At 43.0% G+C, this 26,965-nt stretch overlaps 1 protein-coding gene across 5 annotated transcripts in view; it reads right to left on the reverse strand.

The window, feature by feature from the left end:
• Positions 1 to 280: 280 nt before the first annotated feature.
• CARMIL1 (capping protein regulator and myosin 1 linker 1) overlaps positions 281 to 26,965 on the reverse strand; it is a 196,505-nt gene continuing 169,820 nt past the window's right edge. For 2 of the 5 annotated variants that reach the window (XM_069778825.1, XM_069778826.1), the window contains 9 exons: positions 26,898 to 26,964; positions 26,383 to 26,579; positions 22,244 to 22,350; positions 19,046 to 19,478; positions 13,750 to 13,828; positions 10,686 to 10,919; positions 7,841 to 7,975; positions 5,098 to 5,244; positions 281 to 1,335 (listed from right to left, as the gene is read on the reverse strand). In XM_069778825.1, coding sequence (XP_069634926.1) covers positions 1,199 to 1,335; positions 5,098 to 5,244; positions 7,841 to 7,975; positions 10,686 to 10,919; positions 13,750 to 13,828; positions 19,046 to 19,478; positions 22,244 to 22,350; positions 26,383 to 26,579; positions 26,898 to 26,964 — 1,536 coding nt within the window. In that variant the 3' untranslated portion in view covers positions 281 to 1,198. The remainder of the gene's footprint in view (positions 1,336 to 5,097; positions 5,245 to 7,840; positions 7,976 to 10,685; positions 10,920 to 13,749; positions 13,829 to 19,045; positions 19,479 to 22,243; positions 22,351 to 26,382; positions 26,580 to 26,897; position 26,965) is intronic. The other 3 variants (XM_069778827.1, XM_069778828.1, XM_069778829.1) reach the window with 2 other exon arrangements.

Here is a 26,965-nt window from a genome sequence, read left to right on the forward strand (position 1 = left end):
ACCAAAATAGAGAATTTAGATTGCAGGTGTTTCTGGCTCATGCGAAGGCTGCTTTGCTGAAGATCCCAAGGGAGATTAGCAAAGAGGTCCTTCTCTCAGCAGTTTTACAAAAATGATGTGGATGTGTCCCTTTCAGCAGGAACAGACATTGTACTAGAAGCAGAAAAAGATTATATGGGTTTTGTCTTAACTGCATGCTTTTTCTACCTGGCACAATGTCATCATTCAAAGAGCAGAGACCGTCAGACCACAAATAGTGCCGTAAAAACAAAGACTAATGTTTCAGTTGTAAAATCATTTTTTATTGTTACAAATATACATATGAATAAAATCCCCTCAACCTGTAATGTAAGTGGGTAGCTGTGAAATTTGCACACCCTCCCTCAAAAGCTGAAATGTTTTTACAGATGTTGAGCTATTTTTCTCGTAGAATTACACATTGAAAGGAAGCTAATATGCAGACAGAACTGAGGAAGGCCTCTAGAAAACACCAATATTAATAAAATTTCAATTGCCCTCATTCCAATCAACTATATACATTAATATACGAATGTGGAAGCATACCATGATTATACGTCATCCAAATCCTTCTCTGTTGTGCTTTTTGACAGTACACAAATGTAAGCATTGGAGCTTTATGTACAGTACGAGAACAGGAAGAAAGAAGCTCCCGATGGGAGAATGTAAAAACCATACCCAAGCATTTAATATATATAATCTATACAAATTATTTTATTAGTGTGCTCTTTTAATATAATTACAATGTGCAATTGCATACCGCAAGAATATATTTATAGGTAAGTCACGTGCAGATTTGACACATTTACATTCAGCAGTACAACACATTACCTGCTGTACAGTGTATTAGTGTAAGACAGTGCCCAGTTAATTTGCTTTGCTTTCTAAATGCCCTAATGCGGGGCACTCTTTGTAGCTGCTTCAGAGAAATTCAAGTAGAATACATGAAGGAATCGCTGGCTTTAGCAAAGGCGTGGAAAGGAACGTCTGCCTTGTACAGAACAGAAATTAAGGACCGAATCAACGCCATGTGAGTGTACTGTAAATCACGATTGGAAGATCAGGTTTTCTGCATGGAAATGTACCTGCGGTGAAAGAGCAGCTGGCTAGAAGGGCTGTTGATTGCTGTACCCTGATTGTTATAAAAAGCTCTTGCGCTATGAAGCACTTGTACTGATTGCTAAACAAAAATAAAATCTTTATCTGCTTCTTCGCCAGAGTCACTGGACTTGCTTCCCTGATGGCCGTCTTTACTTAAGGACCTCTGCTTCAGTTCCTGGAACTCATGAGACTGCTGCCCAGGGCTTCTTTTTGCAGCTGTATAAAATAGAAATGGGTCTCAATAATGATTGTAGAAGAGAGAGGAAGAAAAATAATAATAACAAAGTCATTCATGCACAAAGGACCTGCTCCTGCTCCCACTGGATTCATTTGCACTAGCGGGAGTAGCATAGGTCCCTTAATTCTTCAACCCAGAAAAAGGTCAGAGAAAAGAGAGAGAGCTCGAGCAAACTTTATGCCACTGTTGGTTGGCAAGCAGGTAAACTTTAAATATGAAACTCAGTACTTCACTGTTATCTGTGACATGGATAAACATTATGGTTAGAAACGGTCTAAAGACTTTCTTCTCATCGCACCACGTGAAAACCAGAACAGCATTCTTTTTTCCAGCTGGGCTGGATCTCAGACGATGCACTCCCGACTGCTCAGGTGGATATCCTCGCTGGGCACCCCTCAGACCGGTGGCACAGGTTCCAGGCAGGCCTGTCTCCCTAGCAGGACACATCTCTATTCTCCCTTTTGACTCAGCAGCCTTCATCAGGACAGACATTCACCTCGGCATCCAAGTTACCTGAACTGCTGCTCCCTGCCCCACCAGCACTGCCAGGTCCCGATGCCTTCCCAGTTCCCCGATGGAGGGGACACCCATGGCTCTGAGCCTAACGTGCATCTCTTCCAGCTGAGACCACGGCCTCTGCACCTTGCTGTGCTCAGCAGCCGAGAAAGAAGGAGGACATACCCACTTCCCATCCCCTAAATGCAAACAGTACCCATTTTGTTCGCCCAGCACTCTAAAATCTCGGCAAGGCCAGGGTTTTCCTCAAACCTATAAGGTTTGAAATAAATTGGAAAGAAGGTTGTAAAACCTTGTTAAGGTTTCTGATCTAATCAGTGGTCTACAATTGCTATGGTAACGAGAGTTATTATACACATCAGCGGGGGTGACGTTATGCAAGGATTGATAGCTTCAGAAATCTCATACTTCCAATTAAAATGAACCTTTAAACACACAGTGGCCCTTCAATGTGACTTTGTTGCAAGTCATCTCACACTTCGCCCCTGCAAAATCAAGTGTTACAGTTACGAGACCTTCTTTGCGCCACCATTTCAGATAAGGATGTCAGGCTTTGGTTCACAGGGATCCTTGTGCCCGTTCACATTTGCGCATGCCCCTCTTAACAAGGCACCAGCAGCCGCGGGGGCCATGAAGCACCACCTCTCCTTCCCTGCGGACCTGTCCTGGTTTCAGCTGGGATAGAGTTAATTGTCTCCCAAGTAGCTGGTACGGTGCTGTGTTTTGAGTTCAGTCTGCGAAGAATGTTGGTCACACTGATGTTTTCAGTTGTTGCTAAGTCATGTTTAGACTAAAGTCAAGGATTTTTCAGCTTCTCATGCCCAGCCAGCGAGAAAGCTGGAGGGGCACAAGAAGCTGGGACAGGACACAGCCAGGGCAGCTGACCCAAACTGGCCAAAGGGGTATTCCATAGCATGGGACGTCATGCCCAGTATATATACTGGGGGGAGTGGGGGCGGAATGATCACCGCTCGGGGATTAACTGGGCGTTGATCAGCAGGTGGCGAGCAATTGCACTGTGCATCATTTGTATGTTCCAATCCTTTTATTATTACTGCTTTATTTACTGCTATTATTATTCTTCTTTTCTGTTCTGTTAAACCATTCTTATCTCAACCCACGAGTTTTACTTCTTTTCCCAATTTTCTCCCCCATCCCACTGGATGGGGGGGGAGCGAGTGAGCGGCTGCGTGGTGCTTAGTTGCTGGCTGGGGTTAAACCACGACAGTACCACTCACCCATAGCCTCACCGCCACAAGGGACAGCCTGCCCTGTCACCAGCGTGCGGCTCCAGCCGGAGCAGGGGCAGGCAAGCAGCAGGTTGTCGCTGACTCGTCTCCGTGGTCTTTCAAATTGTGCCAGGCTGTGTTAGGGTTTGCCAGGAATGTGGAAAACGGGAGGGAGGAATCCCGAGGGAGCCGATGCTGCTGGGGCAGCCTCGGCAGGGATGCTCCCTGTATCCCTGGGGGGCCAGCACGACTCCCCAGGCAGCGCTGGTGCGTGCCAACAGGCCATGAAACAGGGGACAGAAAGCTCTGGCCCGTTTTCGTTTGGCACAGACACTGTCCAGTCCTGGATCTCTGCCGTGATGAAAGCAGAACGGACACAACCAGCGCGCATCTTGCAGAGACCTACCTCCGCACATGCGGCACCATTTGCTACCCAAGTAGTTCTCCTGAGTCCAAAATACCTGTTTCCTTATTCGTGCTAGCCAAAATATGGGACGAAGTGAGAGCCAGCAGCTATGTGCTCAGTACATTCTTATCCCGGCTTTGCAAGTTGGGAAAGAAGAGGAAAGGATTTTGAGAAAGGTTTTTAAAGCAATTTAACGGAATTGGAGAGGATTAAGATACCTAAATTCTGTAAAAAAAATTTAGGCATTTCCACCTTACCAAACACCACTGCTTTTCAAAGAAATCAGTGCCTGGAAATTTTCGAGTCATTCTTGATACTTGTACCTCCGAGTAATTACATCGCCTTTGTTTGGCCTTCGTTCACTCTTCAAACAAAACCCAGAACACATCCTGCAGCAGTCATTTTAGTTTATGGCCTGATAAATCAAGACAGGTAGCTTGCCCCAAAAATGCCTGAAAAATATATCAGGCATTTAAGTCCACATACTGCAAGCAGGGTTCTGCCACAAGAGCTTATACTCTTGCCCTGATGAAACCATACACAGGTGACCTGCATAGATCTGCAGCAGCACCTCGGCTTTTGAAACTTACTTTCTTAGAGATACCTTAGAACAAACTAAAATATAGTAGTTTGATTATGACAGGGAGGAGAGATTCCAAGTTTAGGTGGGCTAAGTTTGATTCTACAATACGAAAAGGACGTCAAGTTTATACATTTGGGGCTGAGGATGTTAGAAAAGGGATACATGATGTCTTATAAATAGAAAAATTGCAGGTAAATGTAATTGCATAAGATGTTCACATACCTCATTAAAATACTTCAGAAAAAAAGTAATTTTGAATCATTGTTTAAACAAAGAAGTGAAGAGGTAAAGAGAAGCATGTAAACATGTACCATTTGAGAACAGGAGCTTTTATATTTTAAAAATACATAGATCAACCAAACCATTTTATAGCTTACTGAATGAGTTCACTATGAGTCAAAGCTGCCCTTCAGGAAGCGGGGCTTAAGCGTGCAGCACAGTGCTGAGTTTGGGTTCTTTTGGAGGTTTTTTGTTTGTTTACGCAGCTGAAAATCGAAGTACTACGTCAAAATAATCTGATTTACCTAGTTCTCAAATGGTTTTGTGAGTGACGTACTGAAACTGGCACTAACAATATTCAGGCTGAAATGTATTTTGAAATACTTCAGTGCACACCTCTTAAAAAGGAAAGGTATGTAAGCACACAAAGCAGCGGATAGTCTACCTGCAGCGTACTTACACAGCAGCGTGCCAGCATCACTGCAATGCGCAGTCACGGTTTGTAATGAGCCCTCTTCTGCAGAGGGGCTGCAGGGGCTGTATGGTGCTGGTCACTGGCATTGCCACAGAGGAAAAATGCACACACATTTCTTATCTGGAAATTTTTTCAGGTCACGTAGTTCCCACGGGGCCAGAAAGATGATTAGCATCCCATGAGATTTTTACCCTTCTCTTAATCCAATGACAAACCCACACCCTTTTGTGGTTTCTTTGCTATTATTGTTTCTTAACAATTGTTAGTGCCAGTTATCAAGCACTGCCTCGATAAAAAATGAAAACTTCTAACCAGAAGTTGGCTGTGCCTTCCTCTGCCCAAGCACATTAGCTTCCTCTTCTGCACTGGTAGCATACTGCCCCGAAGTGGTTTTCACGTTGCCAGATGGCTTGGCACAGTCATGAGCTGTATCTCTTTTTTGACAATCTCCTGTTTGCTCTAGCAGGGAAAAGGATTCATTTATACCCCTAAGCTGTTCTGTAGACCCACATATGGAAAGTAATACAAATAATTTCACTTATCCGACCCATTTAATCAATTGTTCAAAGAGTAGTAATCAATATGTCAGATGCTTGCTTAAATTTAGTCCAGATATTTGTGTATGTCGGTAACTGCAGCCCGATCTTACAGGTGTGCTGTGTAAAGAGGTGTATTTCGAGATTGTCCCACAAAGTACAGTTAAACTCATTAACATAAAGCAATTTTAAAATCAAGTATCACCTAATTTGCAGCTTGCTTTTGCAGGAGATATAATTCAGTTTACTAACTTAGGCAGATTTGCAGTGATTTACCAGTTGCAGAAAAAAACCTGAGCATGTTAGCCTGAAAGGCAGCAGAAAGCAAGGCCAGAGGAATGACTGAGTGAGGAAGTAGAACAGTAATAAAGAAAAAGGAAAACATGAAAAAGAGTAAAAAAAATAAAAGAAACAGAATTTACTCTTTCCCGAACAATTTTATGCAAAGCATAGTAGCTCCGTAAGGACCTGGAAACCCAATTTTAGCCATTTTGAACTATTATTGATAAAATTCATACAGTGCAATGTAGCGGCAACTAGAAAACCCTGTGTTTGGCCAGGTCGTCTGTGGAAGTCTGGCTAAGGGAGCAAGGAGTGAGGAAAGCACTGTGTCTGACCGCTTTTGTGTAAGGATCTGGAAAAAGCAAACACATTTTAAAAATAAAGCAGTTGTCCCCTCTTCTCATGTGACAACACAAACTGCAAAAACTTGTCAAATCTCTGCTGCGTTAGAAATTGCTGTAACGCAGAAGGATTGTAGTTACAATCCCACGTTCCCTGCTTCTCCAATATGTCCCCTCACACGACAGGGAGACGGAGAAGGCATATAGCACAGAAATGGGGAGGTTAACCTCACCTTAACACGTAGCTGCAACAAGTCCCATTACATTGTGTTTCTCTAGTTATGTAGTAACAAGCTCTCTCACAGTCTGGTGAAAAGCTGGTGAGAAAACAAGGACTCCAGCCTATGCAGCTACCAGACAGCAGCTGAGAGAGTCTGTTGTGGCAACAGCCTTTGAGTGCAACCATTCCCAACATGATGGCACCGGTGTAGCGAGCCTGATCCCTAAGCTGTAGCCCAGTTCACCCGTCTCAACACCAGCTCTGACGGGACTAAGGGCAGGACAATAAACAGGCTCTATTCTGCTTTGCAGTCCTCATAATGCCACAGCCACTGGGAGGCACTTCAGACACCCTGCTGTCTTTTCTGGACCTTGAGCCACAGGCTGTGGTGGCTTTTGCCAACATGGACCGTCTGAACCTTCAGCCCTTTCCAGACACAGGAGAGGTCCTGGGGTGCGTCGTGTCCTCCTAGCTCTACATAATTCACTTCGATTGTGGGGGTTCTGCTGGGCTATCTTTATGGCACAAGAGCAGCCCAAAGGCATCATATACGTGGCTGAAGCAAGACTCAAAACCTGTAGACAAACACTTCACATGTGCTGACATGCGGTCACCAAATAGTAGCCACCACAGCAACAACTTCCCAAGCAGAGCAACACCCAGACTGCGAGGTAAGTTGTTTCATAAAGGAAATGGTAGTTTTAGGAGAGAAAGGGAGAAGCTTCTCAAAATGTACCATCCCACTTTGGGGATGGCTTTGCCCCTCCTTTCATCTAGAGGGTAACGGTGGGCTCTGTGGGCAGCACAACTGCTCAGCCTTCGCAACCCAGTGGTATGTACCTGCCTTGACTCGCTTGCCCCCACCCTACGCTACGAAAAACTGCTGGCAGAGTGTGAAAGGACACCCCTTTGTCTCACAGCTTAAGTGATGGGAATCACCTTGGATGTCTTTCTTGAGGAGACGCCCAGGAAGGAAGAGGTCTCACCCCCCGAGTTCAAACGCTGTCATTTGTGCCAGCAAACACCACGCTGAGCAACATTTCTGTAACTACTTCTCCACATATCCTATGCTATCAGAGGAAGCCTTAGCTCTTCTAAGAGCCAACCGTGGGCAAGGAAATGCATCAGCAAAAGTAGAAATCCAGTGCACACATGAAAAGCAGCAAAGACAAGGCAGCAGCCTACTGTTGTGCATAAAAGGTACCAAGCCCTGCCCTGGCACACAGAGACTCATTGCCCGAGGAGGAGGAGAACTCAGTCACATGCAGCACAGAAAGGAGAAATACAAACGAAGCGATAGGCTGGCTGCGAGGAACAAAGTCATGGCTGCTCCCTGGAAACGTGCTGAACCACAGAGCTGCATTTCACATTATTATGTGTGACCAACACCAATCAGCATCTCGATTCAGACCAAACCATAATATACACCACACTAGAGTCCCTTAATTGTTCAGCTACATTATTAATACCAAGAGATTCATCTTTCACTTGGTTTGATCAAAGGAAGAAAATACAGAGCACCAACCCATGCATGGAGGAGATGAGGGACAGGTGACCAGATACACTTCCCTTCCTCTTTTTTCCACCAAATAAATAACCCCCTTCCCTTCTACGTGAAAACAAATCAGGGGGCAATGAAGACAAGCACGCTGGAACAACAATAACAACACTCCTACCTTCTTGAGAAAATGATCTGACTGAGGGGCTGCTCTGACCATCCTTTTCTTTATCAGAAGGAACTTTCTTCAGCACAGGTGGAAGCAGGGCAACTTTTGGGGAACTGGGGCCAGAGGGAGACTCCGGAGCATCCTCTGTGGAGTACCAGGAACAAAAGGGTGAGAAGTTACATTTGTGCTGTAGCTCACAGAAACGGTGCTGTTATGATAGGTCAAACCTCAACACAATACACAAACAAGAAACAGCTAGAATCTGTGTCAGAAGAAGAAGGATTCAGGAATTTACATTGCGTCAAAAGAATGGTGAAAGAATTTCAACAGCTAAAGCAAAGATCTCAATTTCAGCATTTTTAACATGTACTGCTATTGTAGCACAAATAGAAATCTGATGGGACCAACTGAATTTCCTGCAAGATATAAGTATGCAATTTGTAAAGAACAGCTGAAAATTATTTGGGATGGATTTTTGGAAGTATTTGTTCTATTTATATTTTTATTGTCCTGAAACATAATGAACTGATCAATTTAGATGTCCTGTTTCACAGTTATAAGGCATAGAAGTGAACCAGGGAAACAGATTTCATAAATAGCCTGCAGAACTCTGTACTTCCAGGAATAAATTGCCAGCGCAGAACAGGATAGCATCCGCAAATATTTTCTAAATAGAAAAAATACTTTGTCTTCTAGACTGTGAGGAAATCTGGAACTTAAATTCAAATCCATAGTTTAAACCATCTGGATATGTTGTTTGTCTAAAGACTGGATATGCGTTATGTATGGCAATTTGACTACCATCTTTACAGTCCTTTTGGGAAGATCCTTTCAGTCTTACACTAGACAGCCTTCATTTGGACAGTAGGGAAGTACAGCTACAATAGATTACTTAAACTGCTTGTATGTTTGCTTCCCAAGGAGTAATCGATGGCATGTGTACGCAACAGAGGAACTAGGAAGATACATTAGTATTGATAGAAGGAAAAAGGAACTCAGAGTATCACCTGTATTACATATCTGTACAATGAGTTAATTCAGTTGCATACTGGAAACTAATAGGAATTTATCTCGCTGTTGAGGAGCTACCACCAAGGAGTCAATCTTCTTACTTGCAGCAAACTAATGACCTTCCAAATGTAACTTGATCTAAACAGATACACCAATTCTTGGACCTTCTCCATGCTTTTGATGTGCCTGTGAGGCCAGTTGCTTTGGGAAGCTCGATATCAACATACGGATGAGCACAGTGCTTGGCAAACAACGCTATGTATTTCTGAACTGACGCTGTTATGTGCTTTATTGAGGAACCACTTTCAGTCTTGATGATTTGTGGACATCCAAGCTGTGTTCCTTTGCCCTCAGATTACTTAGCAAAAATTTGCTACCATTAGTTTGGCCACACTGCTGGAAACAACAGTGGGAGCAAGAGTGGAAATAGGATCATTGCTTGGCTCCTTCATCGCGTTGCCTGGGCGTGCTTAGCCAGTAAGTTCCTACAAGTACTAGGATAGAAGTTAGACTGCAACAGAGATGGTGCTGCTTTTACTGCCACCTGAGGAGCTGGCCTATTACAAGTAAATACTAATTACTCTCTGTGTTAAACCCACAGTACGTGCTCTCTGCAGGAAAGAGGAGCTGGCAGAAACAGATAGCTCAGGTCTTTCTGACAGCTAAGATTCTGAGGTAATACACTGCCTATTTTACAGATTAAGCATCACCAAATAAGCCATGCCTTCTTATTGTATTCATCTTTGTGAGCATCTTACCTGACACCACTCACTTTTATGACCATTTCTAAAATGGTCAATAAAATAAATTTAAAGCCATCTAAAACCTGAAGGTGATTCTGTATTTGAACAACATTCTACCCACTGGAGTGCAGAGACTAAGTAATGCTCGGGTTACACATCAAGGGCAGGGAGGACGGTGTAATATCCCCCTGCCCCCTCATCCTCACCAGAAATGACATCTTTCTAAGGTCAACAGCAAGTATGGAAAAAGCCTAGAGGTCTGCAAGCTCTTACAGATGGCTATGCTCACATTTTTCAGTCATTAGCAATTAATAAGATGTATTTGCCATAGCTACTGGGGGAGTCAGTAACTAGCATTTAATTCCCCTTAACTGCAGTGGCTTACTTTGAGAAGACTGGGTTGTGACATTGGCCTGTTAAACAGCAGACAGACGAACGCATGGGAGATCTGCTGAAATATTTCCCACTATTGGAAACCTTGAGATAATATTGGGACTGGAGGTTAGGACAGAGCAGAAGTTAATAGTCATTCAACTGGCAGTCTTGCAGGGTTATAAAAGCACAATTACAATTATTTCCAGTCAAAAGCAATAAGGAAAGAAATAAAGGCAAAACAAGGAAAAAGAGAGTGAGAGAATCGGTTTGTGCAAGTTATTAAGACTAACAGGCATTTGCTTGAGGGACTAAGAGCTGCCTGCCAGAAAATCCCAAGGACTTTAGTATTTAGAGCCAGGTGTTTAGAGAAAATAACAGTCATTTTTGTCAATGCTACTACAACAAGGCTTTGCTGCTGAAGTAGCTTTCTATGCTCACCTCTTCTGTGAAAACAGGCTAATTCAAAACAGCTCTGTCGCTATTGCTTCTCCTCAGGCTTTACCATTGCGGATCACAGATTAAACCATTTTAATAAGTTTATTTGAATCAGGGCAAAGGGAGGTGGAAAAGAAGGATGCAAGTCAAAAGCAAGTGACTGAAGAACCTGTCCCTCTACATTTAACTTCTGTTCAGGATGTGGCCATGGGCATGTCCTCGACAGCCCACACAAACACCACTCAGAAGTACCCAGCTGGGGATAACGAATGCCCAGAAGTGCTCCTCACCAGTACGAGAGGCAGAGCGTGGTTTCTGTGGCACTGTGGGTCGTCCTGCCAGGCTGGGCTTCGTTGACTGCAGTGGGGGTTTTGGGCTGGTCGGTGTATTGGAAGAACTTCTTGCCTTTGCACCAGCTTCTGCCTTTGGTTCAGCTTTTGAATTTTTTTCTGATGATGCTGAGATGGAGTCACCTTTATTTGAGGCAAACCGACTCTCTGGAAGGGTCTGCTGGAGTTTAGGCACTAAAATAAACAGACACATAAAATAAAGTCTCCTGCGACACAGAAGGCTCTGTGCACAGATATGCCTGTGTGGAAAATACCATCATTAGCTCACATATTTCACTGCTGCACTGCTGTGCGAGTGTGTAAGAGAACCCCTAACATTTCATTCAAAAATCACTGCAATAAAACATCTAGAACTGCTAGTTCTTACACGTGCTAAGCTTCATAATTCGATTGCTTCAGAGGTGACAGAATCTCCCCCTTTTTAATATATTTGGGGTGATGGCTGGCTGGACCTTATTGTTCCTTCGTATTTCTGGGAGCAGATGGTACAGCCTACCTGCTGAGAAAACAGCGATGGATCAGTGGAAAAGGCAGCCTTTGGCTGTTTTGTGCCTCTACAGACAAAAGGCTGGGTATCCAAGATCAACAAAGGAATCCTGGCCCAGAAAATAAATCCCAAATGTGTGATCAGCAGGCTACATCTTTTTATTTGTTGCTTTTAGCAAGCTCTAGAGGAGATTTTGAAACTTAGCCAAGATCAAAGTATTCTTTTTATAATATTTTGATTTATCTAATAACACTGTATATGGATTACGGTCTCCACACATTAGCAAGTTTATCAACATATTATTAATCCCAAACAAAGACCAAGGTATTTACAGATAAAGCTAGACTGACTTCCAAGCAATGAATCAGTCCTATCTAGCTGTGCATGTTGGTAGAAAGCCTGCTGGACTGTAGGCTTCAAACAAGCAAAATGCCTGCCCTACTTTCTCACTCTGCTGCTTTCAGAAGGTTGAAGGCTTGTATGTAGCAGGTATAACAATAATCTTGGAACTTGTATGCTAGCTTGGGACTTTCAGTAATTGTCACATCTTTATTCTCAGAAGAGAATTACGGACTAACTGAAATGCACGCTGGTAGCCTCGGTACTTGGCAAAGCCAAGTATGTGCTTACAGATGCTGACTTGACCTACCTACCTGCTATTCCCATTCAGAAATCCTACTTGTTACAAAAGTGCTGAGCACAGACATTTTAATGGCAGTGGGAGGGAGGGGAGTGTTGATATAGTTTGTTGCAAGCCAATCTCCAGTATGTTTTTCCAGCTTATGTAGCTGTTTTTCAGCTCAGCTGGAGTTAAACCTCTGGCAAACTATAGAGAGTTGTGTGGCGCATATATATTTGTGTGAGTGCGTGACAGGGAGAGTTTGTCTGCATGCATGCGATAGACTTTCATGCCGCAAGCGAAACAGCAGGACACCTTCGCCACCTGTGCGTGTGTGCATACAAAAAACCAGGCAACATCCAGACATGAAGCAAGGAATAAAAACCCCTTTACTCTCCTTCTGCATCACTATCTATACTTTTCCTATAGCAACATCCAGCAATTTTCCATTAACTCTCTTTCTTACCTTCCTAACCTCAGGCCTTCTAATATTATTAGAACCCAGTAAGTTAAAATAAATTAACCCAAAACAAAGACAAACTGTAGTCACAACAGTGAAGAGCAGCCTCAGGGAGCTCTCAAGCAAGAGTGGTAAAGAAAGAACTGACAGCTGGAGGCCAAAAGGAAGGGGCATGCACAGTGCAGTGAGGTGGGGGTGAAACGTGTCATATACAGACACAAGGACCAGAGGAAAAATTGGGGTCAGACACCCCCAGCTACTCTAATGCCCCAAGCACAGACTATTCTTGCTCCTCTGACTTCAGTTTGATGATATCAGGAGACACAGATATTACACAAGGTCCTCCTCAAAAGATAAGCTTTAAAAGCGCTGATTTATAAAGTTCAGCATGCTCTGAACATGCTGTCCTTTAAAACTAGCTTTAGAAAGGTGCAAAACTTCAAAATCGATTTCTGAAGTGCTCAACCAAGATGGCCACATTTGGATTTTGATTTCAGCCTGTTATTTTCAGCCTTGCTTCTGTATGTTTTGGCAACCCTGTGTGCTGGGCTTGCAGGATACGTACCACTGCTGTTGAGAAATCAGACCTGGACTTCCCAGTTCAGCCCACTACTTTCAGTCCAGTGAACGTGGTACGCACAAACCCAGAGTTGAACCCCTTTTGAACACTTCACTGGCCAGTCCCAAAAGTATGCGCAGAGACCAGAATTTCGTCTTGTCCTGAGATAGCTGCATTGTAGGCACTGCCATGTCAGGGCCCAGGACTAAAGCTTGACAAAGGCACAGCAGGACTAGGTGCAGATGGAATCTGTGCTGTAAGCACTGCAAGGCTGGACTCCACTTTGTACGTGATGGAGAGTTGTTTTGCGCATGTATGCAGTGTTCAGGGGCCTCCGCAGCTTTGTAGACAGCCCTAGCTTCAGTCAAGCTGGGTAAACCCTAGGAAGAGCCAGCTGCCATTGCACACGAGATGTCTGTTCTAACAGCTGAAAACCGGGACTACTCAAGCTGGTACATGCACAGACTACCTTGTAAATTGGTCATATTCAGGTCATCAGCTAACTTCAGGAGTTTCACTTCTTTGTGCACAGATATTTTTGCTGGCTCCCTGGGTTCAGCTTCAGCTTTGCTGATCCCATTACAAGCGAGCATCCTTTCGAAGGCGCCCCAGGCGCATGCACCAAGTACTTTCCCTCCTGTGCAACGTGGAACACAAAAGTTGACCTGTCAACTCAGCCCTAGAGCTGACTTCATGAGAACTGCTGTCCAACACAACACAAAAAAAGTGTGCTTTTGTTTCTAATCCTTTTCATGTAGCGTAAGCTCATATTTTGCCTAAGCGATTGTAGGCACACAATCTGGAGGGGGAAGTGAGATTTTGAGGTTAGGTATTTTGTATTTTCTAGAAAGAGTTTATACCAGGAAACTCAAACTGTACCTGTACCACTTCCATCCAGTCGTTCTGAGCTCGTCGCCATGTCAAAAGACTCTCTGGGAGTTGTGTCATTCCCAAGTTTCTGAAAGAGTGAGAAAAGCTCTCATATTAATAATATATCTGTAATTAATACAACTCAGTGGTTCTGTTAGGAAAAAAAGCTCTGATTTGGAAGCCATAAGGCAGAGAAAGCAGTGATAGTAATAAATGGTGGATTCTCTCTCCTTGTTTCTCTTTCAGTTCTTGGGAGATCTAAGCAGAAAGAAAACTTTGCTCATTTGTAACTAATACTGCCACACGTCAAGCAAAGCTGCAATGACACCCTGCCTCCTAAGCAACAGGTCTCCTAATGTACAGGACTGGAAACTGAAGGTGCTAGTTGGAAACAGTCTTCTCTCCAAAGATAGAATTTAAAAATTCCTCGTTTAGGTTTAAAATAAAAAGCCTTTTTCTGAAGATCTAGGTTTTTAATATGGCTGCTGAATGGATTTTATGCTCTTCCACATACAAGAATAACCGATTTTAGATAAACCTGCAACTACAGAACTAGCAGCACTCACATATTTTGCAGGATTCCTCTAAAACCAAACAGACCTTACTTACTGAAAGGTGTTTAAAGCTACCCATCACAAGTACTGCTGAATGCTCAGCAGCTCTAAAGAAAGGGGGCTTCTTGTTTATGTGCTGATATACTGGCTAAGCCTTCTGTTCTCAACAATAGCTTTCCTAACATCCCAGTCTCAAAAGAAAAGGTGCAAAGACTTTTGTCATATCATAGCTCTAGCTAAAGTGATCTTGAAACCTATGTATTCACCAGGAGAAGCTCAGATATACAGCCGATGTGCTTGTAAAGAAGAACCAGCCTCCTTTTACTGTCTTACCTACTACCAAAGCTTAAGCAGAGGGATAAACGAGAGGATACAAAAAGTGCATTGAAATAAGTGCAGGATACAGTATGACAGAAAGCCTTATAAAGATAAGGCTAGGCAAAAAAGTGAGATTTTTTTGAAACTAAAAAAGTGCAGATAGACTTTTGCAGGCAGCTTCAATCTTGATCCGCTATTTCAAGACAGTGTGGCAAATGACTTAAAGCAAATGGTTTGTGCTGGTGACTATTGCATTTGGTTATATACCCACAAGTAAGTCACGTTGACACGTTCAGGACACTGCTATCACTGCTCCAACACCAACTCTGCATGACTCATGCTGGGATCCGACTGTCCTATAGCGTTCAGAAACCTCCACCACATGCCATGCAGCGCACGTCAAATATGGTCCCTGCTCTTTGGAGCTTAAAATACGAAAGACAGCTAGGTATAGCACGTAGATAAAAATTGGACAACAGGAAATGCAGGAAGGAACAGAATGGTTACAAGTAGCAGGAGCACATACTAATTATAGAAAACTTGATGGATTTAGAATGAAAATAGTATTTTAAATATAAACATAAAGCGAATGATCTCTAAATATCCACACTGGCCACATATCTTTCCCCTGCGGTGGTAAATCAACACAGGCATTTCAAGAGAAGCAGATTTTGGGAAGCGATGCAGAAAACAGTGTGATTGGCCTTACAGATTTACTGATACCTCCATTTTGCTCATGTAATCTCACGGCTCCTAAAACAAAGACTCTCTTCAGTACAACAAAGAAAAGGATGGAGATGCTGAGTGCCTGCTATTGCTGTATAAGACCTGGCAGGGCAATGCTACCTCCCAACCTCTCCACTAAGTACAGGTGCGCACTTAAAATGGTACACTGCATTAAGGAGGATGCTATTAGAATTGTCATTAAACTTCCTGTACTGTAAACCTACCCCGATATAGATATAACTATCCATTCTAAGGGATTATATTTCTACAGATTTTAAGTATAAAACCATCTGTGTGTTAAAAGCCACATGTAAGCCAAACAACCAAGTCTTCTGGTCAGAAGCACTCTAGAAATGCCATGACTTATAGGGCCAGAATGGTAAGCTATGGTGCCCATACGGACAAAACAAACTCCCCTCCAAAGCTAGCAGGAACATTATGCTTTGTACCACTGGGTGAAAACTCAGTTTTTATTCCCATTTCTTGACTGTCCTTGATATTTTGGCTGAATTCTCACCTCTCCACCTCCTAAAGTCACGTGTTTCTTTGTGAGACTGTCTTGGCTGTATATTTTTGAAGGGAATACCACTCTCCACTTACTGGATTTTTCTTCCATACCTTGGAAAAAAAACTTTTGAGAACTGAAATTACCATTAATTTCTTCATGGAATGTGAATTCTCATGAACTTTCACCAAAACACTCGTTTTCCTATGTAAATATTGAAGATATATGCATAACACTTAGCTACAGTAAATGACTTAAGAGAGCTGTATGACAGTATGAAAACTAACTTCACCATAACTCCTTCCTCCCTCCCTAGTTATGGGACTACTGGAGAAATATGACCATGTACAGAGACAAGTACAAAAGCCAGCGCTGCTATCTATTAGTGTAGTACTTAAAAATGCAATTAGGATGTTTGCATAGTTGGCTACCTATGGTACACACATTATAAACTGCGTACGGTCCCAAGAGAACTCTAAACACTAGCTGCAAAAGTTTACTCTGAGAAGCTGTCAGTCATGTTAGATAACTGCAGGTGAATTTATCATGTAGATAAATAATGACCAGGCTCTACTTTTAATAGGAATTTGTGCAAGGCTGGGAAATACTGCACAGTTGGGTGCCATCGAGAGTGAGTAAACAGGTTGCAGATGATCTTGGTCTGCTCATAAGTCCTGCTCAAGATATTTAAAAATTCAGGTTGTAAACACTAGATGGAGCTAAAAGATCTTTTTATGTATGCCTAGAGGCAACACTAATCTCCATATACTCGTCTCTGCCATTAATGCCAATTTGCACGTTGTATTCTAAGCAAAAGAAAACAAAAAAGCATTTACCATCTTTCCATCTACTGTGCACCTGCTCACACTTGTATCTGTAACAAGACTGCAGTAGGGTATGAATGAAATAGTAAATTCCTTCTGGCTTTGTTTTCACATAAAATAGCTCAGAATATAAGCAGCCATATGTACCTTAAATTTTCTATCATACTGGAATTCTGATAAATTTGAAGATGTTAGGCAAGTTGATGTCATACCCATCCTAAACAATGTAACAGCAGTGGGATGCTGTCTTCTGTAGCTCAACCATCAGGATACTGTATGATTTTCACCTTCATTAATATCATGAATAAAAGCGCAAACCTAAATTATTCGACATTGCGATCTAGGATGAAGTATGTGAAAAATTCTTTTGAACAGCAGTTCAATTTTGTGTGGTCTGGGCAACATTAAGAATGGATAACTCAGTGCCCTGCTGTGTACAGATTCCTATTTCAATTCAGTTTTCTTGTCTCTCTTTAAATGAAAGACGACCTACTTTTGCATTCCATAAATATCAATTTTTACAAAATCCAACAAAGAAATAAGATCATTAACATTATTTTCTTGAAAATTAAACCTGAAATAAGAGGGGTAACCTTCCCAACCAGTAAAAAAGCAAAGGGTGGGGGAAAAAAAACCTGGGAAAAGGCAACAACTTTTATTTTTGACAGATGAAATCCAAGTTTTCAATCAATGCTACGAAAGCTCATCAGTTGAAGAGGACTTTTACTCTCCCCACTTAAAAAGAAATTACACATGCTATATTCTACCTCAGTCACATCATTCCAGATCTGACTAACTTCAGATGACAAGTGTTAAGAACTTGAAGAGCACCAAGCATACACAATTTATGGAGTTATAAGAATTTATATAATCTGGAGTAGCCTGGTATTTTAAAAGTTACAGGCAGAGCGTAACACTTACTTAAAATCATACAGCATTTTATTTGAAAACTTGGCGTTTTAGAAATCAATAAGATTCATGGGCACTATTCAGCACCAATGAGAAAGGTGGGAATTGGTCATTTCTTTAGAAAAATCGGTTTTATGCTGAGGACCCTTTAATGAGCCACAGACTACTGTGTTAATTTGAATCTGCTTATTACAAGACTCCAGTGTCTACAGGAATGGTTCAGACATCAGGGCAAGCATTCTAAGACTAAGAAGAATGGTAAAAATGCACTTTTAGTGCCTTCCTTGGTCACAGCAAGAGAATTCTGCAATGTGTTAAAGGAAGGAAAACACAGCAAAGCTTTGCAGATAAGCTTTGTCATAAGGTTACACCTTCCAAATTACAGGGGATAATGGCAGGGAATGGATAGCATCTGAGTGCCCTGCATGTGGAAGACGAAGAGAGGAGTGAAAAAAGGCCGATCCTTTGGTAATTTTAGAACATGCCAACTGCAGCTGGGAGGAAGCAGGGGATGATAATGGGGAAGTTTAATGGGAAATGGGCATTAGGCAAAATAGGTCGGCACAAAATGCTTTGGAGCAACACCAGGACATTCCACTCTGCACATTTGCGAAGTGAAGCAGTGCTCCTGCCCAGCATCATCACTTCACAGAGGAAAAAATTAGAGAGAGTGAAGGGAATCCAGACAGATAATTGGGAATAGATTAATTTTTTTTAATGTATGCTTATTTTCTTTGAGTGTTAGTATTTGAAATACAGAAATCAAAGGCATAAAAATAATTAGGTGTGGTACAAAAGAACATAAAAAAGTGCAACGAGAAAAGTATAAGCTGAATAGTTGTAAACAGTGTCTGGAAGCTAGATTTACTTCTCTGCATGGAATATACATTTTAAAATACAGTGCATCTCTCCATCTTTCTACACCACCTTCCAAAAGAGAAGAGTACAGATAGTTACCACTGTAGTTAACTCTGCCAAACACCTGAGGTACCAGTGTGCAGGGGGCACAGAGTAAGAAGTCTGTCCTAGCTTTACCTGTTGTAAAGCATGCTTCCATTACACATGAACAAACCACGCATCATATAGAGTGGAGACATGCAAGCTGTGCTTATTAGTCACCCAAAATTACTCTGTAATACATGCAAACAATTACATGTCCTTTTCTGTGCTTATGATGGCCTGACATGGAGCACAAGAGCTGGTGTCACCTCCTCCACAAGAGGAGAGACAGTGCAGGCTTAAGGGTGCATCTCCTGCTCCACATGTGCAGCATTAACCCCTGGCCAGGGTATTCGTGTTCAACCACCACAGCACAGAGCAATCCTCTTGCAGGAACACCATAATCCCTGGTGGAAAGCAGGACTGTTGTGTTAAGCCACCAACCCTTATAGAACCAACCCACCTCCCCTGAAGACACCTAGCTCCTGCACATTTTTTCAACAACTCAAAAGAAATCAAACTGCCTTCACCTTCTGAGCAGAGGCTGCTCTCTTCTCCTGCTTGGCTTTCATTTCTGCGAGAAGTCCGCTGCCCATCACCTGCACGCCATACCTCCGGCCTCCTTGGGGGCTTCCTTTGCTGTCACCCCTCTCAGCTTTTGCCGCATCGTCTGGCTGTGCCTCCTCCAGCGAGTCTGGCGTCTTTAATTCTTCAGATCGCTCAGTACCACCGTTCTGCTCTGCAAGCTTTACCTCCTTCTTGCTTGTGTCCACAGCTGGACTTTTTGCAGCAACCTTGGGCGAGGAGGGCTCCTCTGCCACCAGCACAGTCTGGGGACGTTCAGATTTGGAGCCTCTTGATTTGATTAAGTTAAGGAAGCCACTCTTCCTTGAGTCCCTTTTCTTCTTCTCATCACCTGCTTCACTGGGCTCACTGCTGTCTGAACTTTTAGTTGATGGTCTCCTAAAAAAACAAGCACAGACATTTTAAACTCTCCTCCACTCCCCTGCTCCCTCTCTTTTAAATAGTACCAAGTGACTTCTCCCGGGCAAAGTCAATCTTTTGCATGATCCGTATGTTTGCCCTAGGCTAAGTCATTAGCTGGTGTCTTTAAATTAAAAACTGTACAATTAACATTAATCATACTGTCTTGAGGATTCCTGTGCTGGCCTTGTGCATGGCATAATGAAGAGAGGCAGTCATTTCATCTGCACTGGGCACCCAGCTATTTCCAACACCAGACAGCTCTGCCCAAGCTGTCTATGCACATATGTATTGGGTTTGCACGTCAAGGTTTTGGTAGCAGGGGCCTACAGGGCTGGCTTCTGTGAGAAGCTGCTAGAATGATCCCTTATGTCCAACAGACTCAATGTCAGCCGGCTCCAAGATGGACCTTTTGCTGGCCAAAGCCAAGCCCATCAGCGATGGTGGTAGTGCCTCTGGGAGAACAGATTTAAGGGGGAAAAACTGCTGTGCAACAATGGCAGCCAGACAGAGGAGTGAGGACACGTGAGAGAAACAGCCCTGCAGACCCCCGGGTCAGTGCAGAAGGAGGGGAGGAGATGCTCCAGGCGCCGGAGCAGAGATTCCCCTGCAGCCCGTGGGGAAGACCATGGTGAGGCAGGCTGTGCCCCTGCAGCCCAGGGAGGTCCATGGTGGAGCAGATCTCCACCTGCAGCCCGGGGAGGACCCCACGCCGGAGCAGGCTCCTGGCAGGACCTGCGGCCCCATGGAGAGAGGAGCCCACGCTGGAGCAGGTTTTCTGGCAGGACTTGTGACCCCACAGGGGACCCATGCTGGAGCAGTCTGTGCCTGAAGGACTGCAGCCCGGGGGAGGGACCCACGCTGGAGCAGTTTGTGGAGAACTGCAGCCTGTGGGAAGGACTCACATTGGAGAAGTTGGTGGAGGACTGTCTCCCGTGGGAAGGACCCCATGCTGGAGCAGGGGAGGAGTGAGGAGTCCTCCCCCTGAGGAGGAAGGAGCGGCAGAGACAACGTGTGATGAACTGACCCCAACCCCATTCCCTGTCCCCCTGCATCGCTGGCAGGGAAGAGGGAGAGAAAACCAGGAGTGGAGTTGAGCTGGGAAGGAGGGAGGTGTGGGGGGAAGGTGTTTTAAGGTTTGGTTTTAGTTCTCATTACCCTACTCTGGTTCTATTGGTAATAACTTAAGCTAATTTCCCCAAGTTGAGCCTGTTTTGCCTGTGACGGTAGTTGGTGAGTGATCTCTCCCTACCCTTATCTCAACCCATGAGCCTTTCATTATATTTTCTCTCCCCTGTCCAGCTGAGGAGGGAAATGATAGAGCAGGTTTGGTGGGCACCTTGCATCCAGCCAGGGTCAACCCACCACAACATAAAATTTCACTCTGCTCTGTTTCCAGAGTGCGCTACCTCCGGTTTGCACCTGCCCATTAGTAAAAGGAGAACAACTGATCCAGGCACATGATTCACACAGCTTTGGGGGATCTCATCCCTTAAGGACCCTGCTTGAAATAGGAACTAGTTGGCATAGCCACCTTCTCTCAATAAGGAACACAGAGAGGTCACCTCTATAGTGTGGAATGGTCATCCTCAGAAAAACAACCAACCCCAAAACAACCCACCTGCAGTAAGATTTCCTACAGGCATCCTACAAGCGGAGTATTCACACTTGGGGGGAGAGCTGGGCACGTAAGACATCTGCTTAAGAGCACCCCAGCCGGAGAGAGAGCCACCAGTGTAGCAAATGGCGCAAAGATCCCTAGCTACGGGCATGGCCAGGGACGGGCATGCAGGGATGGCACGAGTTCATGGGGACGTCTGAAACGAGCGGCTGGCAGGCACCCAAGGGAAGCACAGGAGGATGCAGTAGTCTGTGAGCACCCTGAACTTAACCTGGCTAATCCATTTTTCAAAGCTACCATAATTTTACCACTATACATAGTATATCACACATGGCTTCACATGTCACTATAGATATTTATAACTCACAGTGACTTAAAACATTTGCTTTTTCTGACACAGCTTAAGACCCACCATTTTCCTTAATGGATGTCACATGACAGAAGGGGTCATTCCAAGTTGTCTGGAAATCGCCCTAGCTTTCTCATTTATTTATGTAAGTATTTGCGTGTGTGTGCGTGTGTATGTGCATGAACATGCATGAATACAACATCTAGATGCATGGTTCTGTAAAAATACAACCAGCTACAAAGCAATTGTATAAGCTGTATAACCCTTATACAAAGCTGAAGGAGACATATCTTTCAGATGAATGTATCACAGTTGACAAACTGGTCAAACATGTCCTTAACATATTTCTATAACAACATAAATCTACTGTCGTCTATCAAAACACTATGTCCAACAGCAGTCCTTACTAGACAGAGACACCTGTGTGTACTACTAGCACCGGAGAGGAGATCCTCAACCAACACACAGCTCTACTTCAGCTCTAATGAGCTCTACTGAAGGGTAAAATGAAGTCAACTTAATTATAAAAATACACATTAGTCAATAATCCTCCTCACCATGATGTGTTAAAGCAATTTATTTCAAAGTAGTCATTTTTAAGGGAGGGTAATTGAATTCACAATGTCTTGACTACTAAGGTATTTTCTGACTTTGGCAAGAGCAACCCTGGATATTGGGAACAGAAGTCAAATAGAACTTGGAAGTGCTACTTGCCCAGCTATCAGGATGAATATTTTTTTATTCAGTTTTTGAAAACATTAAATTTGAACTTACTTTGAATCCATTTTTGTCACTTTCTTCGTGAAAAATTCATCCACACCTTCATCCACTCTCCCCATGAGGCCATTCTGATCCCCTTCTGGAGGCACTCCAGCAGACACCTGACAGAAGAAAAAGCTCTCTCTGGTATGCAGTAATCTAAGCGTATTTGTTTCAATGATAATAATTAAGAGTTAAGACGACATAAAAATTGCATGTGCCAACCAAACCCCACTGCAGACAATGAAATCACCACTGGAATCCCCCCTTTAGACAGGCCAGACAACACTCTACATCAAACGTAAAGTAACCCAAAACACCAGTGACAAATTAGATACTGCAATGCACGAGGCCAGGAATCAAATGCCTTGGGCTTGTGAGAATAGAGCATTAGGTCAGCTAGAAAGGAAAAAAGCAGTTAAGGAAAAATTAATTCCTTATCAGGTGGTGACCTGAAGAGAAAGTACTTTCAAAAGCTAGTTGTTTCCCTATTCAGAAAAACCCCATATGTTCTGGATTTGGGATTTAGAGATTTAGAAACAGAGCTCCAGCAGGCTAACAGAGCCTTTTATAGTTCATTCAGTCCAGCACTTCCACAAGCAGAGACTCTAAATACAGAATCAGATGTTTCACTTTAGGAACCGAACACAGATTTTCACGGAGTGTCTGAAAATGGAAAAACTTGCTCCCTTTCTTTGGTTTCAATGCCCTCATTTTGAATGTGGGTGACTGGAGGCATCTAAACCAGGCTGAGTTAGTAACACCTGCCAACCACAAAGGCCCTGTGAAGATTAGCTGGTGACTCTGCAACCTCCTGAAGATGAAACACACGGTATCCTGGGAGGATTTCTCATGTGGTCTAGCTCCCGTATGTGGCTTTGATGTGGAAAAGCTCTTATTACCAGTAGGCAGACTTCCTTCAATTTAAATGCTGTATGGAAACCTTTTAGGTGACTACAGAGGACTCCACAAGACTCAACCCAGTTGTATTCTTGGTAGTACTATTGACCAGGAATCAGTCTGCCACAAAATAGCAGGGTTTGTAATTTGAAGCAATTTAAATCAAGGAATCTCCTAGATGCCACGATAACTCAGAGTAATCCCAGCTTCCCGTTTCAGCTGGAATGCACGCTCTTTTCTATGCCTCTAAAAAGAAAAATAAATACTCTTAAAAGCTGCTGTTAACATCAAACCCAGCCTCATTAAGCCAGGACAACGGATTGCATATGAACTAATGCTTTGACACATCCAGGAAACTTTTTCCTTTCCATGGCTGAACCATGTTAGAAGTCTAGTATTTACTCTGTTCTCAAAGATAATAGTTAATATTTTATTGATACCTGCTGTAGCAATGTAATACTGATCAGAAAAGAGTCCACCCGGTAACGACTGCTTTGCTGCCAGCCAAACTGCATATTTTCTATAAAAAACAGTTTTATTCTAAGCAGCACAACAACTTCTCGGACTTCCAACTCTGCTACCTTCGGGGTTTTCTGTAGAGAACTTGTTTAGCTGGAACATCTGACACTAGGCAGCAATGCATATACTAACATCTGGGTTGGTCACACCAGTGCTGGTTGTCTCGATGTAAACATTTACCTTCTCAGTCAAAAAACAGTTGACACTGATGTTTCAACCAAAACGTGTCAACCAAAAGTGGACGACATGTTTCAACAGAAATGAGAAACTATTTAATATTGATACTGGAGCCCTCCAGATAGTAGGAACAAACATGTAAGTATCAAAGGCAAGAGCATCTCCTGAAGGGGAAGTAATGCAAGAATCCAATGATCTACAAAGGTCTACCTCAAAAAAGAGAACAGTCTGCATCTGCAAAAGCAGCAAGTTCCTAAAATTGTCCTAAAGACATACGTAAATGTTGAGGGCCTAATAAGGTCCTCAAGGCACAGGATTTCCTTACAGATGTTTACTGTAATGCCTTTTAGTGACCAACGTTAATGTAAAAGACTGAGCCCTGGTTTATTTCATGGTTTACGCTCCTAAAAAAAAAAAAAAGTGTTAAGTTTTCATTTGCCTTTTTTTTTTTTTGAGCTTTCTATATTTCTTTATTGAGGAAAAAAAAAAAAGGCTTGGAAGCAGAAATAAATAAGATTCACCTCTTTGCTGTACTAAATCTTCACATACGATGGAAGAACTCATGAGATTAAAATCTCACAAAAAATCTAAATGATAAACAACTGTTTCATCATATTGCTTCAAAGCTACTTGGCGTCGGGTGGTGCTGAGGTTTTATTCCACCCCCCCCCGCCCCGAACACTGATTTCAGTAGAAACTCTGACAAAACTGTAAATCTTTCTTCTGCCTGCTCACCTACCCCAAGTTAAAAGTTTACATTTCTCCCTTTTTTCTCCATTTTTCTCTTGTTTCTTATGTTTTTCAGCTTACAAAGAACAAATCTGTTTTCCAGCAAGACCAGAGAAGTACAGCTATGATCATGTGAGATCCCTTAAATTACTAAATGGAAATAAGGGGAACAGCAAACAACCCAACAGACCTGCTTTCAGCGGTAGAAAAGGTCAAGATTTTGCCTCTCACATTTCAAGTGCTTTTCCTAACCACTGCTTTCTGTATTCTCAAAGTAGCAAAACCAGCAGCAAATCAATTCTGCAAACAATGCCACAGTCCACTCATGATTCTGGCCTTCAAAATTTGGCTGTTTCATTTTGGAAGTATCAAAGCAAACATCTCAAGTCTTTCAAAAAGTTGTTTAGACTTGTTATGAGGTCAGAACTAGTAAGGACTTAAACGATCCATAAAAACAAGACAGGGACAAATGAGTTTAAGTAAAAAAGTTCCTTTCAATTTCTGCAACTAAATAAACACCTAATTTCCTAATTAATTCAATATGGATGAGCATTCCCACAACGTTGCACCATCATGGGAAGTAACACTTCTCCTCCACAAGAAGTAAGCTTTTTCTATCTGTTGAGCAAGATATTGTATGGCCTAGTTCCACGCCTGGTAGCGAAGCACTTGCCCTCCCATGCCCCCACTCCTTCCACACCCCTGCGCAGATGGCACAGGATGAGCTGAGTAAGTTTGGAAGAGAGGCAAGTTTAGCAACTGGGAAAACATGTGCATTCTGCAGAACTGGAATTGGAAGAAGTAAACACAGATGTGTTTTCACTCCAACGTGGAGATCAGTCCGTCCTTCTGCTACCTCTCTCCTCCCCTGTAAAGTGCAAGGGAACGGAAAGCTGGCTTGAATATCCCCTCTGCTTGAAGGTTTCTCCATTTCCAAGCGGTGCCAAAAGCACTCTACTGCCCAATATGATCTTTCCCAGCATCAGGGAAATTTTCAAGGGTCCTCTCTGCCGACAGTCCTCAGGGAGCAGAAGAGGCCACAGGCATCCATTACTAGCCAGCATAACTCAGAGAAGCGATGGCTGCCCCTCGATAAACGTTACTTTTATCAGCTGTGCACTGTTGCTGTTGAGATAGCTCTGTAACTCCTCCAGATCTGTCCTTACATACCCCAAGGACACACCATCACAGAAATAAATCTTTATTGATGTGGTATGCCAAGGAAATGGAACTGTGAGAACTCCACACACATGTACTCGGGTTCACACCAATGCCTTTCGTAGACAGACAGTGCTCTTCTGTTTTGCTTTTCTAAGGCAGGCTCCAGCATGAAAAGCAGATCTGTGACTATGCAGATTCGCTGGCCCAAACACCATCTTTAGTTAAGGAGCTGTGGGAAGCTGGGTGTCACAGAGTAGCTCCTCTAAGAGCTGATAGAAATAAGAACTCATGCCAAGTTACCACATCTTAATGCAGGCAGAAAAAAGGATTAAGACTTAACAAACCCTTGCAATATAATTGACAAGTCTCATGATATTTTCTGTGTTTCCTGTGAAAGCACCAAGTACCTCCAGAAACTGCTTCCATGAAAAAACAAAAGCAAATTAAAAAAGGATAAAACATGTCTTGTTTGACACAGCCTAAAACGAGGATAAGAAGCTTGTAATAGGAATTGCACACTGAAAGACATGAATACCAGCAGAAAAATTAAGTAGTTGCTTATGGCTTTCAAAACTTTAACAGTTGTCCTCATTACATTGCAAGACCTGACTCATGGCAAAAAGCAATCAACAGATGACATCGCCAGCAATATTTTAATGTAGACTCACTGCTGCTTGGCTGGGCTGCTGCTTTTTATTCCTTTTGGGCCTTAATTTTGTAAAGTGTTCCAGTTTTCTCCCTTCTTCTGATGGCAGCTCTGAAATGAATCCAGAAGTTCGTTTGTCCGGCCTGCTGGAAGGAAATGGTGGGTCTTCTATATGGATAGGTACTTCTTCCAGTGCTTTATCTAGATCAAATTCCATTTCTAAGAGAAATCAAAACTTTCTAATTAGACTTAACATGCTATTTAAAACAAAAGTCAATGCCATTCCTCTCTTTTGTGGTAAATACTTATAAACACATTTCAAGATCTCAGCCACAACATGTCTGTGAGCAGACAGAACACCGTGAGGAAATATTTACTACCAAACATGCTAGAAGCATCACAAAACAAAGCAACCAGTGTGGGCCTCAAATGCAATCCAGAGGGAGGGAGAGTCACCTGTGCTTTTTGATCAAGAACTACCTAGAAGAGTCTTAGGCAGGCAAAGAAGCAAAAAGATTTTAAGAAATTCTCACTTACCAAAAGCTCTGGACACCGGCCGGAGCATTCTACTGTGGATGCTTTTCCTTTTTGATTTAGGAGTCATC

This window comes from Haliaeetus albicilla, chromosome 3 (assembly GCF_947461875.1).
Source record: "Haliaeetus albicilla chromosome 3, bHalAlb1.1, whole genome shotgun sequence".
Lineage (NCBI taxonomy): Eukaryota > Metazoa > Chordata > Aves > Accipitriformes > Accipitridae > Haliaeetus > Haliaeetus albicilla.